The 16140-nt window shown below is 42.7% G+C and overlaps 2 protein-coding genes across 51 annotated transcripts in view; one reads left to right on the top strand and one right to left on the bottom strand.

Annotated features, from left to right (window-relative positions):
* LOC307215936 (uncharacterized protein) overlaps positions 1-16140 on the bottom strand; it is a 125234-nt gene that overhangs the window by 61415 nt on the left and 47679 nt on the right. For 5 of the 27 annotated variants that reach the window (XR_013838731.1, XR_013838732.1, XR_013838719.1 and 2 more), the window contains one exon: positions 15161-15619. The exons of 21 other annotated variants lie outside the window; for them this stretch is intronic. Coding sequence is in view for 1 of the 6 variants with exons in the window: in XM_079975777.1 (XP_079831903.1) it covers positions 15483-15619 (137 nt within the window). In the remaining 5 variants the exon portion in view is untranslated. Of the gene's footprint in view, positions 1-14087; positions 14225-15160; positions 15620-16140 lie in introns of those variants that run through there. One more of the 27 variants, XR_013838721.1, reaches the window with a different exon arrangement.
* ANK3 (ankyrin 3) overlaps positions 1-16140 on the top strand; it is a 388986-nt gene that overhangs the window by 338662 nt on the left and 34184 nt on the right. For all 24 annotated transcript variants that reach the window (XM_079975546.1, XM_079975564.1, XM_079975542.1 and 21 more), the window contains 6 exons: positions 297-521; positions 6279-6433; positions 12515-12726; positions 14164-14371; positions 15048-15144; positions 15912-16140. In XM_079975546.1, the coding sequence (XP_079831672.1) occupies positions 297-521; positions 6279-6433; positions 12515-12726; positions 14164-14371; positions 15048-15144; positions 15912-16140 (1126 nt within the window). The remainder of the gene's footprint in view (positions 1-296; positions 522-6278; positions 6434-12514; positions 12727-14163; positions 14372-15047; positions 15145-15911) is intronic.

The raw sequence follows: 16140 nt of genomic DNA, 5'->3' as shown, positions 1-16140 counted from the left end.
AAGTTCAATGAGACTTACTCCCAGGTTAGTGGATATACTACATTTACTTGAGAATAAATCCCATTGAACAAAGTGTGCCTTACTTCTGAGTAGATATTCTGAGGATTCTGCTGATGTCCACTTCCTTAGCACAAGGTACAAGGGTATTTATCAGTTGACATGTATAGGAATGTTGTTGTGTTGTTTTTTTATTTTATGTGATCTTCTTTCTCATTGGTTTCATCTTAGTCAACATTTGTGCTCATACTTCTTTTTTAAACTACCTGATGACTCTTTCTGTGTTTTTTCTCCTGCAGCTTTCTGGTTAGTTTTATGGTTGATGCACGCGGGGGTTCAATGAGGGGCAGCCGTCATCATGGCATGAGGATTATTATTCCACCGCGTAAATGCACAGCGCCCACTCGCATCACCTGCCGCTTGGTAAAGAGGCACAAACTGGCCAGCCCTCCACCAATGGTTGAAGGAGAAGGATTGGCTAGTAGACTGGTAGAAATGGGGCCTTCTGGAGCACAATTTTTAGGGTGAGTTGTTCTGTGAATCGTATTATTGGCTGCCATTTTGCATCTATAGTTTTGCTTTGCTTTACCATATGGATCTAAGTTGTTGGGTCTTTTAAAATTGAAATAACTTGAGGATTGGAGGTAGGCTTCCACTCCTTTTGCTAGGTAAGCACAGGACTGTAATTTTATCTTAGGCCAAATTCTCTATGGTATCATGAATAATTTTTCCTATGGTAATATATTATGTTTAAGGGATGAGGGGGGGGACCCAAAACCTTCTCTCTTATTCTTGATTCATGCAGATATACAAAGGCAGGATGTTGGGAGCACTGCTGAATTATATGCCCAGCACCCAGTGATTATGGAATGCCATTGATTTCTAAAGGAGTACTCTGTACAAACTATCCGCTCATCCTCAAGAGCGGCAAACATTTACCAAGAGAAGAATGTGCAGCTGAATGTGAATTTTGTAGCAGCTACTCTGAGCCGTATACTAACACAAATGCCAACAGCAGACTTTTTCTTTTCCAAAGCTAACATTAGGGGAAACAATCCACTATGATATGGGAGTACATAAATTTATATATGATGATAAATTTTGTTCATTACCATACATGGTCCCCAGTAGAAAGTTCTGTCGGGAATGACAGTTTGTTCCTAATTTCCCCTCTTGTTTTTCTTCCTGCTGCATGGATGTTATTCAGTAAACTGCACCTTCCTACCACTCCTCCCCCTCTAAATGAGGGTGAGAGCATGGTTAGCCGAATCCTGCAGCTTGGGCCTCAAGGAACAAAATTTATTGGGTAGGATGTTTCTAAGAAAAGATATCAAATGTCTACAGTTCTTTTCTTTTCTTTTTATTTAATTCCTTTTTGTTCTGACTTGCTTTTTTTGTTTTGTGTTTTGGTCATTCCCATTATTTAATTTTTTATTTTTTGGTTCACAACAACAACAAAAGCTTTCAGCTGATTAACCGTCACTGAAAGAAAAAATCATAGTGGCTTGATTTTATTCTAGCACTGCTCCTGTAATTGATCTTGTGCTTCTAGGCATGTGGAATTCACGGCAAGCATTTCTGCTTTCATAACTTTGTGCTTTTTTCCTATGTTTTAACCAATTTTGACTGTTTCAGCTGCATTGAGTACACCTTTTAAAAAGCACTACAGTGACACCACACACATGGTCCTGTTTTAGTTCTGTTGGTAGAGAAGGTATTTGCATGGTTTTGGAGCCAGCTTATGGCACAAATAAACAGCTTTGCCAAATTTGGACCAACAAGGAAGTATTTGTAAGACAGGGGTGGTTAAATATAAGCTTAAGACAGTGGTGTTCAAACTGTCTCCTGCAGGACCCTGGGATTTTATCACAATAAGAAGATCAGTAATGATGGCCAGGCATTCCTAAAAATACGATTTCCTCTATTACCGACCTTCCCCAACATTGTGCAACCAAGTGGGAATGTTCCAATGTGTAAACTCAGCTCATGTGAGGCAGTAACAAGGTCTTAACATATCACTTACAGCATATAAGAGGGGATCTTACAATGTGCCACAGAACCACCCCTAATATCCTGAGCTTCCATAGCAGATAAAGTTATGTTTTCTTGAGAGTGGGAAGTCCATCTCCCTTGCCATCTGCTACTGACTCAAAAGGAAGTTCAAAAAACAGATTCCTAGAAATTCTACCTGTATCTGAAGTCTGTGATGTTTAATGTAGAATGTTATTCTGAATTCTGTGTTCAGCACATACCCAAGGGCCCTATGAATGGCCTGAGAACATCTGAGGCCATAGCATTATTGAAGCTGGGGAAAGTTTCCAGGGGGTTGCAAGATATAAGTATAATTAATATATACCAAAATCTTCATGTGCTTGAGTACTCACAATAGATACTCATTCTTTACCTTTAACTCTGGGCCAAACTAGACACAATCATAATCATGCAAATAGCAGTTGCTGGTGATTGTTGTTTTTATATAAAAATAAATACTTAAGCACCCTGATGGGCGGGAGGTAGATCCAGATCATCAGCACAGTGGGGGAAAATATTTTTACCTCTTTGCCCCCATTGTGGTCTCAACAGGATTGTTACTCCTGCACAGCTGCTATTTGCAATGGGAGCAAACTCCCAGTTGCATAATAAACATCACTTCTAGTTTAGCTCTTTGTTTTCAGACAACTGTAGCTCATCACTTGCGAGACTCACTTAAGAAGCATGAAAAGTCTGCCTAAACACTAAGAACTTAGAATTTGATCTAATTCCCCATCAAATGTATAGGTGGGTGACTGATTGCTTGAGTCATGATGTACTCAGAGTGTGCCAATGCACTGAGAATGCCACTAACTCTCTGTATGCATCTTGAAATGCCCAGGAGTGACAGTTTGGCCACCCCTGTGACCAAAGTTCTGTCTTGTTCAATAAAATTCAGTAAATGATCTGGTTGAATAAGATTGGTGAAAATGTTAACCCTTCTAAAACTGAATTATATTTCAGGTTTGAAAACAAAGTATGAATTTTGTATATATCTATTTACAATTATTAGAAAACTGTGATATTCATATTTAAAATCTCGGGAAGATTTGACTATTTTGACTGCCTGTCTTCAGAGGTTGTGAGGTTCTAACGTAGCATGTTGTTCCAAGTCCTGTGTTCAATACCTGTCTAATACCTTCTCTGTGAGTATTGTTTATGTTCATGCACAAAACTGTGTGCGTCTTATAAAGAGAGACAGTATCTGACATATTCGCCTGCAAAGATTGTATTCATAGGATAGTTTTCAATGGGCTTAAACATTTTCTGTTTTGCAAGGCCTGCACAAACATTAGGTAAACAAGTGGAACTGCTATCATCCATCTCTTGTTGAGATGATAGAACCAATAACCAAATGCAACACTAGAATATTTGGCGCTTCACAAAAATAAATCCACAATCTGTCAGAAACGGAGCACTTTTTCATCCCATTGGGGTGATTTAAACAATGGCTTAATGCACCCATTGAAATCAATGAGATGTAAAAGTAATTAGCTGGGTCATACCCTAAATTGCCTTAAAAAAAATACTGCTATTACCGTTTCTGATTCTCCCTTGTAAAAGAATAAAGTGTAACAGCTGAAGAAAGTCTCAGCTAGTACTGCTGCTACTCTTTGATGTTTATGCAGAATGGTGAGGTGTTCTCTCTCTCTCTCTCTATATATATATATATATACATATGAGCAGAGCTAAGTACAACCTCTGTGGGAAATTAATGATACTGTCTGTTTAAATGTCTTAAGGCTGCATAATCCATAACTGCTCGTGTTTCTCTGATGGAATACTTCAAAGGCTTTCCTTGCCCATGAGCAAAGATTTCCATTTTATTAAAAAAAGAAAAAAAGGCACGGAAAACAACCTGTTCGTTTATTACACTGGCCACTTAATTATGCTCTTGTAATCTTTGGTTGAAGGCACACAGTCAGGTAACACTAGGTGTATTATTTAAACAGGGGTGCAAATGGATCCGACCAGCAACCCAAGATAAATACAGCTACATAAGATCATGGTTCTGTCAGAGGCCTACACAACTTTTTACCCACCAAGCTGAGCACAGCTCACTAGATATGTATGGCTGACCATCAGAGGCTGAATAAATCTCTCTTTCTGTTGTTAACATGGAGGCGGGTAGGAGGGATTGCAAGCCCTTCATCACAAATACGTGTGTTTGGTTTTAAAAGGTCAGAGGTTGTGCAGGCCTGTTCTGCTGAATTCATCAGCCAAGAGCTAGACGACCGATTAGTTAGCTGTTTGAATTGGTGCCCATTGTGAAAGTGTGGAAGACAGGGAGACCGACATAGGCCAGAGCCAGTGACAGATGGAGCAAACTAATTCTACTTTTGTAACCATCCTCCTCCCTGCTAAGTTCTACAAGTGCAAACCTAGGCCAGGGAGAAGGAAGTGGACAGGCAGCCCCAGCCCCTGGACTGATTGTAAGTAAGAAGGACCAAAATATTTCCTCAAATCCTCCAGGTTAAGTTGTTGAGCCAATCTTTTCTACATTCATAGACTAATACCAGCAAGTTTTCTTTGGCATATGAGGAAGATCACATCAATCCATTCTGACATGCAGGTGCCCCCATAAGTGACTAAAACTGCTACAGTTTTGTCCCCATACGATCAGTATTTACCAGGGGCTTTAGTATATGTAGTGCTTGAAAAGAAACACATGCTCACACAAATGGTGCTGGAGGAAAAGAGGAGTCACAATACAGGTTCTCATACCCCGGCCTTCTGCAGGCTTATTCCCCACTGAACTCCTCGTGCATTGGATTGCGCTGCACGTTATTTTATAAAATTAGACTGTATATATTTTCAGTTGCATTAATTCTTTGTATGAAAGATTTCATTGGATCAAAATGTACACTTTCCATTAAAGCCAATGTAAATATGGCATGCCAGCAAAATGGAACTTATGTTTGCTTGTTTTTTGTTTTATATCTGACTGTGTCTCTTCTACACCTTAGAATCAAGTTGGTCTTTGCCTATGCTGGTGCATCGCCCGTTGATAATTATTAAAGGGCTGTGTGTATTCTGTGATTCTGTGCAAGGGCAGAAAAGTAGAGACTGTAGTACTGGGTGCCAAATTCAACTTCCCGAGACTTTCAGTGCTCTCCCTGGTTGCTGTTTTTTAATGTCTAGTCTTTATGATTGTGCAAATGGACTTGAAATTGCATGGGTAATTAAGATTGCCCAGTGGTAAGAGGATGGAACTTCAGTGCTTTTTTATATCCTTCTACATCTGTACCTCCTTACTCCTCCCAAGATTAAAACATATTTAAAGTTATTTAGCGTATTTAAATATATTTAAATCAGGCAAAGTGAGCAAAACTTGCAAATCTGGTGAATTTCCACAATATATATTGGCTGGGAAAATGAGCTTTTCTTTACAATATATTTGAAAAACTTGGTGCAAATTGTCAGTTCTCTTCTCTCCCCACCCCATTTTCTTTATTTTAAGTCAAAGCTCCCACCCAGCCCTAAGTAAACAGCATTGCATATGCACAGAGTTGTTAAAGCACAAGAAAAGCAATATTCAAACTCTGAGTTTCACTTTTTTGAAACAATTTTTAAAAGTAAGTTTGCAACTGGGTGGAGAGCATCAGGTGAAGTCTCAAAACAAAGTGTTGATAAAGAAGATTTCCAGCAATCAGGGTCCTGTGCATCAGTGCCCTGGCATTGCTTCTTACTTCTTCCTGTGACTAGCAGAAGCAGAATAAATTGTACAGACTCAAATAAGTTGTCCAGATTGGCTTAGGTTGCATATTAATGCTGGTTGAAAGAATTCAGCTTTTCTAGACACGGAACATGGGTTACTTTGACACAGCCAAATGTTTATGTGTGTTAAGCGCCGAGTACACACAGCCCTGAGTAAATAGCATTATGTATGCATAGCCAAGTGCAGGATCTAAGCTTGCCTGCTGAAACCCTTTCTTTTTATTTGCTTATATGCATTTTTGTAACTTGTTTTTGTTGTCTGTGTAAATTGATGTATGTCAGCACTCCTGTGCGTGCTTATCTAAGTGTGTAATTGGAGTGGATTATTGAAAACAAAAACAAACAAACAAAAAACCTTGCAATTTGAATTGGAAAGGGTTTTGCAGCTTTGCCAGTTATTAACCATTTCCCCCCCATGAGCGCACTTGTAGCTGTGTGACAGACAACTCTTGAGTAAGGAAGCAGCACTTAGTAAACTGAAAAAATGCATGTACAATATGAATTGCTTCTTCTTCTTCTTTTATTTGGTGTAGTCCTGTCATAGTGGAAATCCCTCATTTTGGATCGATGCGAGGAAAGGAAAGAGAACTGATTGTGCTTCGAAGTGAAAACGGTGAAACGTGGAAGGAACATCAGTATGACAGCAAGCATGAAAACCTCACTGAAATACTGAACGGCATGAATGAAGGTATCTATGCACTGTTACTGTTTTGGCCTGGGCAAATAGCAAGTAGAAACATGTGTTGGGTTTGTTTTTGAATGATTCAAGGTGAATTAGGCGGTGACTATACAAATAGCATTACCACAGTGCCATGTGGCATGGATATAATACTATATATGTTGTTATGCTTGCCAGCAGAAAGATACACAACCATCCAATCAAAGAACCTATTTGCAGTTAAGAAATATATTTCAGTATCCCAATTATTTGTTACAGAAGTGAATTAATGATGCTCATTTAACATTCCAAGATGGCGGCACGTTCATACGCTGCGGCTCTGAGCCCCCAATACCTCACCTACTCACGCACAAAACTGGTAAACATTGGGCTCACAAGAAAAAGAGAGATAACTAGAGAGTTTCAAAGGTCCCACTGTATACCAAACCTCCAGGATCTCTATGGATCGTCGACGGGAGGGGGAAGTGCCGAAAGAAGCGAAAGAGAAAAGAGCGAAAGCAAAAACGTGGTTGCAGAGCTGGTCTGTTAACCCGGCTTCGAAAAAGACCCACGAGACCAGCACTGCCAAGCGTCTTCTTGACCAACACCAGATCTCTCACCCACAAAATTGACGAATTACAGTTACTGATGGCAGCAAACAAACTTCTTTGTGAGAACTGTGTGGTAATTATTACTGAAACTTGGCTACATTCAGCAGTACCAGATGCGGCAGTTGAGCTGATAAATCGAATAATTTATCGCTCTGATAGAAACAGTGATTCTGGTAAAGCTAGGGGCGGGGGAGTCTGTATTTACATACACAATGGTTGGTGCGTTAACAGCAAAGTAGCTTACACGCATTGCTCCCCAGATCTAGAATTGATGGCAGTTACATGTCGGCCATTTTATTTGCCTAGAGAAGTAACTGTCATAATTATTATAGCTGTTTATATTCCATCCGATGCTAATGTCAATGCGGCACTTTCTAAGCTATATGACGTCATCTCCGAGCAGCAGCAAATCCCCCCAGAGGGCGCCCTTGTTGTGGCAGGGGACTTCAATCAAGCCTGCCTAAAGACGGTTTTTCCTAAGTTTGAACAGTTTGTGAAATTTCCCACTAGAGGACAGAGTGTTCTAGATCTCGCGTATTCCAATTTGAAACAGGCATACAGGGCAATCCCCTTCCCCCACTTAGGCTCATCCGACCATTCTTCAGTTTTTCTATGTCCGAAATACATCCCTCTCAGGAGAAGAATTCAGTCAGTTATAAAAACAGTTAGAACTTGGCCAGAGGGTGCTCTTAGTCAGCTCCAGGATTGTTTTGAGAGCACTGATTGGAGTGTGTTTGAACAGCAAGATCTGCATAGATACACAGATGCTATACTCTCCTATATTAAAGTGTGCATCGATAATGTAACATCGCAGAGATGCATTAGACTCTATGGGAACTGTAAACCATGGATGACTGCTGAAGTAAGAAAATCCAGGATTCTGCCTTTAAGACAGGGAATATAGACATATACAGAGAGGCGAGAATAAATCTCAAAAAAAGGCATTAAGGCAGCAAAACAACAGTATAAGCTTAAGGTGGAAAATTATTTAGCCAATAACATCATGAAACAAGTGTGGCAACGACTGCAGCACCTAACCAACTACAAGAGCAATACAAGGAACATGGTTAAGACTGATGCCTCATTGGCAGAGGAACTGAACATTTTCTTTGCTCGGTGCGGTTGGTTGGGTTTTATCTTCTAGGGATAATTACCCTATCAAACCTTCACCTCTTCCCCATAACATTCTGACCCAAGAGTCCTGTCCCAGAGATGACTTGTTATTGAGGAGATCTTACCCCTCTATTGGGGAGGCTAGTATGGGGTCTGGGATTCCCACTATTGAAGGGCTAGGGAAGAATGGCGGTGGGGCTAAATATCACTATCTGAGAAGGGTTTTGAGATGCAGTGATGCTCGAACCCCCTCCAATCTATGCCCCGTCCCAAGGGACAAGGGTAGGGCGAGCAGGGATTACCCACCTCCGTCATTGGTGTTGTGCAATGCCAGGTCCATAGGCAATAAAACCGCCACCATGCGTGACTTTTTTTGTCTCGCAGGGGATTGACCTGGCTTGCATGACAGAGACCTGGGTACGGGAAGGCGAAGTAATCTCCCTACATGAGATAACACCTCCAGGTTTCTCTGTCCTCCATCAATCGCGGACTGTGGGTCGGGGGGAGGAGCAGCGTTGTTGATCCGGGAGGATTGCTTTTTCAGGGTTCTGCCACCACTAGCGATCTCTGGCATTGAATGTGTTGGTGGTGTGTGGGGCACCAAGGAGAACTTGGCTGTCTGGCTGGTGTACCGACCACCTAGCGCACCAGCAGCCACCCTGTCAGACCTGCTGGAGGTGGCGGCAGGTTGGGCCTTGGAGTTCCCAAACCTATTGCTTTTGGGAGACTTCAACATCCATGCCGATGCCACCCCCTCCTCACAGGCTCTGGACCTAGTGACTTCTATGGCAACACTGGGGCTCTCCCAGTTTGTTATGGGCCCGACTCATCAAGCAGGCCACACGCTGGATTTTATCTTTGGTGCTGGCATAGATGTGATCATGCTACCCCCTGTGGAAGTGCCATGGTCTGATCGCTACGCTCCGAAAGCCAAGATTGATTTCCCGCTCCCCCCCCCCCGCTTGGGTGGCAAGCCTATTTGGGCTCGCCCGCGAAGACTGGTGGATCCTGATAGATTCCGTCTGGCTTTGAGGGACCCTGCTCCTCCTGGTGACTCATTAGATGACCTTGTCAAGGACTGAAATAACCGGTTCTTGGCGGCCATCGATGAGATTGCGCCCAAGCGCCCTCTGCGACCCCGTTGAAACAGGGCCCCTTGGTTTACCGAGGAGCTCCGGAAAATGAAGCGGGATCTCAGACAGCTAGAGTGAGTATGGCGATGGACTCGTGACGGAGCTTCAAGAACATCTTATAGGACGCTTATGAAAGCCTACGAGATGGCTATGAAAGCTGCTAAGAAATCTCACTTCGCAGCTTCCATTGCATCCGCTGGCTCTTGCCCAGCACAACTTTTTAGAATAATTAGGTCAATAACGTCCTTAGGAGGACAACCAAATTTAAGCACAAATTCAACCCACAGCTGTGAGGCACTTGCAAACTTTTTTGCAGAGAAAGTCCTGTTGCTCCGCCGTGACCTCCCTGCCAATTTAGATACAGTGACAGAACTGGAGGCCCTCGACTGTCTTCGGGTCCAGTGTTAGAACATTTCGATCAGATACTCCCTGCAGATGTGGATAGACTCCTCCAAGCTGGTAGGCTAACCACCTGCCTCCTCGATCCGTGCCCGTCTTGGCTGATTAGGGCGTGCCCAGATATCGCGCGGACCCCTCTGGTTTAAACTATCAATTTGTCCCTTAACACAGGGACATTCCCAGGGGAGCAATGGTGTATCCGCTCTTAAATAAAACTTCACTAGATCCTTTAGATCTATCCAATTACTGCCCAGTTTCAAATCTCCCATATCTGGCTAAGGTAATTGAGAGAGCAGTTGCTGAACAGCTTGGTAGGTTTCTGGAGGAGGGTCGGGACTGCTGACATGGTCGATCATGATCTTTTGGACCACCACCTCGCCGATGTGGGGATACAGGGCATAGCCCATAAATGGCTGTGCTCCTTTATCTCTGGTCGGGGACAGAGGGTGGCACTAGGGAGGGAGTTGTCATCGCACCACCCCTTGGTGTGTGGAGTGCCACAGGGCGCAATCCTCTCCCCGATGCTTTTTAACATCTTTATGCACCCCCTTGCCCAGATTATCCAGAGCTTTGGGCTGGGTTGTCACTAATATGCTGATGACACTCAGCTCTATCTGCTGATGGATGGCCATACCAACTCAATCCCTGACACACTGACCAGATGTTTGGAAGCTGTGGCTGGATGGTTTCGTGGGAGCCGATTGAAACTAAATCCTTCAAAGACAGAGGTCCTCTGCCTGGGTCGGGATGGTATGGGGATAAGGGACCAACTCCCTTCTCTTGCGAGGCCCCAATTAGTGCAATTGCCTTCCGTTAAGAGTTTGGGTGTAATCCTTGACGCCTCCCTTTCCATGGAGGCGCAAGTTACAGCAACAGCCAAGGCGACATTTTTCCACCTACGCCGCATCAAACTGTTGGTCCCTTACCTTTCCCGCCCCGACCTGGCCACAGTGATCCATGTGATGGTCACCTCCAGGCTTGACTACTGTAATTCGCTCTACACGGGGCTGCCCTTGAAGCTGTCCCAGAAACTCCAGCGGGTGCAGAATGCTGCAGTGAGGCTCCTCACAGGGTCTTTGCCATGGGAGCATATTCACCCAGTGCTTTTCCAGCTGCATTGGCTCCCGGTGGAGTACAGGGTCAGATTTAAGGTGCTGGTTTTGACTTTTAAAGCCCTTCACGGCCTAGGACCCTTGTACCTACGGGACCGCCTCTCCTGGTATGCCCCACGGAGGACCTTAAGGTCCACATATAGCAACACCCTAGAGGTCCCGGGCCCTAAGGAAGTTAGATTAGCCTCAACCAGAGCCAGGGCCTTCTCAACACTGGCCCCGGCCTGGTGGAATGCTCTGTCTCTTCTCTTGAGACCAGGGCCCTGCGGGATCTGATCTCTTTCCGCAGGGCCTGTAAGACAGAGTTGTTCCACCTGGCCTTTGGCTCAGAATCAGTTTGATTCCCTCCCCCCCCTTTCCCTTTCCTTTTCCTTTCTCCTCCTATGAAGAGATTGCTCCCTAATTGTTTTAATGTTGTATCTTAATCTTTTAAATTGTATTTTAATCAACTTGTTTTTATTATTGGTAGTTAGCCGCCCTGAGCCCAGGCTGGGGAGGGTGGGGTATAAATAAAATTTTATTATTATTATTATTATTATTATTATTATTATTATTATTAAAAATTATTACTGCAGGTACCACTGCATAATTTCTCTAACTTATAGTTTTTGTTTGAATATCCATTATTTCCCCTCTTGCTGCTATTTCTGTTTATGCCAGGGTTAGAAAATGTTCACAAGTATTCAGTTGGAAAATTTGTGTTCACCTGAATTGCTGCCAGTGGCAGTAAGCAGGAACATGCTGAGTCAGACATTGCTTCTTCCATGCAATTGTGAGTGTAGGAAAGGCAGAGAAACTGACAAATGTTTGAAGAATCAGCCCTATGTGGTGTGGTATGGTATGGAAGCAGCATCCTAAGTGATGCCATCTTGATTGACCTATAGGAGTGGTCTGGGTATATTGACTTATTTGTTATCTAACTCAGTGGTGAGATAAATTAAACCATCCATTCAGTGTATCTTTTCCCTTTTATGACGGAATAATTACTGGGTTTGGTGAAAGCAGCACCATCTACTGGCAAAGCTAGATATTAGAACCAAAACGTAATTTGTAGACCTGTAAAAATGGAACCAGCCTTTAAAAGTGGAACATATAACCAAGAAATGTTGCACATTGAATGGTGAAATATTCATTTATTAAATGCATAAATAATATTTTTTATATTCATCTGGCATTTCCTCAGATCAGACCACCATGAGCTAATCTAACCAACTGAGTTATGAGATACTTCTTATCTCCCAATAAACCAAAACCCCAAACGAAAAAAGTTTGGATGCAGATTCACATTTTGTTCCTTTCATTAATACACCTTTCTGTCATGAGGTTGATTATAAAGGTGATTACTTAGCCTTTTATCAGATCAAAATGAAATAGCCACGTTAAACCAGAAAGGGGTAAATAAGAGTAAATAAAATAGTATCTTTCATGTGGTCCAATCAGTATTCGCAGTGCAGTCTGTGCATTACTGAGTTACACCAAATTCCTATTCAGGCTGGGTGTTCAAATCCAACAAAACTAATGTTAAGTCCAGCTTGCTGTTACAGATTTTTTTCAGCCTTGAAATGGAACAGGAAGAGGTTCTTCCAGAAAACATTACATTGAGGACAGCATATGCGTTAGTATTCAAAGCAACCCAAAGACTTTCTTGGACAAGGCTGAAACTGTCTTAAAAAGCCCACTCATAATACCTGAGCAGTAATATTTATAAATATTTATATACATTTCTGATTTTCCCTTGCATAGAATTGGACAGCGCAGAGGAACTTGAGAAGAAGCGTATCTGCAGAATTGTCACGAAGGACTTTCCTCAGTACTTTGCTGTGGTTTCACGAATTAAGCAAGAAAGCAACCAGATTGGTCCAGAGGGTGGCATTCTGAGCAGCACAACTGTGCCTCGAGTCCAGGCTTCCTTCCCTGAAGGAGCATTAACTAAGCGGATACGAGTGGGCCTGCAGGTAATAAGATGAGCCTTTCTTTTCATTTTTGAAAACCAGAAGTAAGGTTTAACGGGGCCGGATCAGATGATGTACCTCCCTAAAGGTAAAGGTAAAGGGACCCCTGACCATTAGGTCTAGTCGTGACCGACTCTGGGGTTGCAGCGCTCATCTCGCTTTACTGGCCCAGGGAGCCAGTGTACAGCTTCCGGGTCATGTGGCCAGCATGACTAAGCCGCTTCTGGCGAACCAGCGCAGCGCACGGAAACACCGTTTACCTTCCCGCCGGAGCGGTACTTATTTATCTACTTGCACTTTGACGTGCTTTCGAACTGCTAGGTTGGCAGGAGCAGGGACTGAGCAACGGGAGCTCACCCCGTTGTGGGGATTCAAACCACCAACCTTCTGATTGGCAAGTCCTAGGCTCTGGTTTAACCCACAGCACCACCCACGTCCTGATGTACCTACCTAGATCTGGCCTAACAGGTTGAGGGAAATGAGTGCCTGCAGCTTCAGCCTGCCCACCATTCCTTCATGTAGACACAAGGATGGATTATGCCTATATGCCTATAGTTCAACATACCCATCCACCCACAAACACAAATTCCTGATATAATGAGGAAATCAACCACATTTCTTACCTGCATGCATTGAACCTTACATGTGTAGGAAGCATGTGTGAATGGCAGAAGTGGGACAGTGAGCAGAGGACCTGCCCACACGCTCCCCTCTACACAGTACACCACTTCCTAAGAAGTGTGCTGTTCAGTCTGGCCTCTTAATAAAAGGAGCAGCTCTTCTCCCTCCTGCATGGCAAATTGTAACTGCCAAAATGCCCACTTCTGTGTAACTTGTTAAAAGCTTACCTATCCTGCCCACCTTAGCGTTTGGTCATCCCAGTGAACCTTATTCAGATCTGTAATATAAGCATCTGCTAAGCAGGGAACAGCGGCATTCTGGATGAAATCCATATTTTTACAGCAAATCCACCTACATACAACAGATATTTTCACCTTGCAGTTGTTGGATTTTAGTTAGGTCCCCCATTTCAGTGAACCAGATGACATTGTTGAAACTGATAAGAAATCCAAAAAGAAGAAGGGGTTGCATTCAGCTAACTTTGAGTAGACTCATTGAAAACAATGGCTGTAACAAATTTAGGTTCATTAATTCAATAGGTCTTCGCTGAGTAAAAGTTGAATACAACCTGAAGTTTGGGGCTTGTTGAATTTTACCCTAAAATCCTGGATTTGTGTAGCATTTATGCTGTATAACAGCAACAGAAATTTTACAGAAAAATAACATCTAGGTAAAGTATGGTACTACTGGAAGGATTTTTTTTTATTTTGTTTCAACTACAGCAGACCAACACGGCTACCTACCTGTAACTATAAATTGCATGTTTGAGAATCTTATATCCCATGATTTTGGAATCTCTTTTTCCTATATTGAAAATAGGCTCAACCAGTTCCAGATGAAACAGTCAAGAAAATCCTTGGTAACAAAGCAACATTCAGCCCCATTGTCACTGTGGAACCAAGAAGAAGAAAATTCCATAAGCCAATCACCATGACAATTCCTGTGCCACCCCCATCAGGGGAAGGGATAACCAATGGATACAAAGGAGACACGACACCCAGCCTTCGGCTACTGTGTAGCATAACAGGTTAGACAAAGGCATAAGGAAGGGCATCCCCATTTATTCAACGTATCTTTTCTAAATTGGGCAAATTTTTCCTCTTCCCCTCTCTCAAGAGTTGTATTTCCCCCAGGAGCGTCTCCTTGGTACTGCATATCACATATGGAATCAGCCAAAGCCAGCAGTGTGTGGGGTCATCACCTTTCTCTCTTTTTGTCACGCCCCCTTTTCTCCACACACCCACCCAACACCCCTTTCTCTCTCCTTAACTGTCCCCCTTCTTGTCCAGTGGACTGCTGGGGTGGAGACAGATGGCTTTGGCCAAAGTCCAGAACTGACGGTTTTGCAGGGAGCTTTTGTAATTAGGCACAGGGGTTGCGGTGTTGACCTAGCGCCACTGGTTGCCCATCCCTCTGCAATCCTGCAGAGGCGAGGACCAGCTCTCCCCAGTTCTGCCCTGCCCTTCTGCAATCCAAGCACTATATTGCCCACCTTAAATATTACAGACCTTTCATGTCCTTCCCTCTGAAAAGGAATCCATTCCATATGATCACCACATTATATGAGTGTTTCAGAAACTTCCCACACCAATTATTATGTATAAATAAAACTAAGATAAAGTGCAAACCTAAAGCACTATTTCAGATCTATGTAAAAAATCAGTTCCCTTTAAACAAGTGTGACTTCATCTTTTATTTCCTAGGAGGTACTTCACCAGCTCAGTGGGAAGACATCACAGGAACCACTCCACTGACTTTTGTAAATGATTGTGTCTCTTTCACAACCAACGTTTCAGCCAGGTACAGTAAAAGCAAATGAAACACAAATAATTATACTTTATTAAGGCATACAGGTTGTATTATGAAGATCAGAATAACTTGAGTGCTACACACTGGAATAACTAGCTCAATAGCAGGACTTTTTTTACTGATGGGAGAGGAGAGGAGCAAAAATAGATTCATAACTAGGGATGTTTACCAGAAAAAATAAAATCCTCCCATCTGAATTTCTCCTCAGATTTTGGTGCTCCTAATCACATCTTGTTGTTTTTAACAGAGTGGCGCCAGTGCCTTAGTAATCTGTCATTCTTCCAATATTGGTATCTAGATATTATACAAAGGAGCAGTTTCCACAACATTCAGTTCCTTCTGCTCACTGAGATCTGTTTTTCCACACACATCACCAATGTGCAGAAGTGCTCGTTTGCCAAGGAGGTGGCAGATCTGGCCTCCAAGGTGTGCAGCACAGCCATCAGCAGTGGAGATTTCCCTTTTCCTAGATTACAGAAAACCAACACAGCACATTATGAGCAGACCAGAAAAAAATAATAAATATTGTATTGAACATGTCTATAACATGCTTTGACAGTTCTCAGATCAGCCATCTCCAAGTTTTGCCAGAAGTAATTTATAAGTATATATAATAAAAAGTAAGTTAGAAAACCCAGGAATGTGACTTGGTTCTGTTAGCTGGAGAGGTAGTTCAAACCACGGTAAAGTTATGGTGGGAAATTACCATTGTATAAAGATGGACTGATTGGTCTTTACATCTATGTATGTGCATCCAGATTTTGGCTAGCAGACTGCCATCAAGTTCACGAAACTGTCGGGTTGGCCACACAGCTTTATAGGGAATTAATATGTGTTCCCTACATGGCCAAGTTTGTCATTTTTGCCAAAATGAATGATGCGGTGGAATCCAATCTGCGCTGCTTCTGCATGACAGATGATAAAGTCGACAAAACTTTGGAGCAGCAAGAAAACTTTGAAGAAGTTGCAAGAAGTAAAGATATTGAG

This window comes from Podarcis cretensis (genome assembly GCF_951804945.1).
Source record: "Podarcis cretensis genome assembly, chromosome: 5".
NCBI lineage: Eukaryota > Metazoa > Chordata > Lepidosauria > Squamata > Lacertidae > Podarcis > Podarcis cretensis.
The sequence above is the reverse complement of the archived record's forward strand: the minus strand, read 5'-3'. Positions and strand labels throughout refer to the sequence as shown.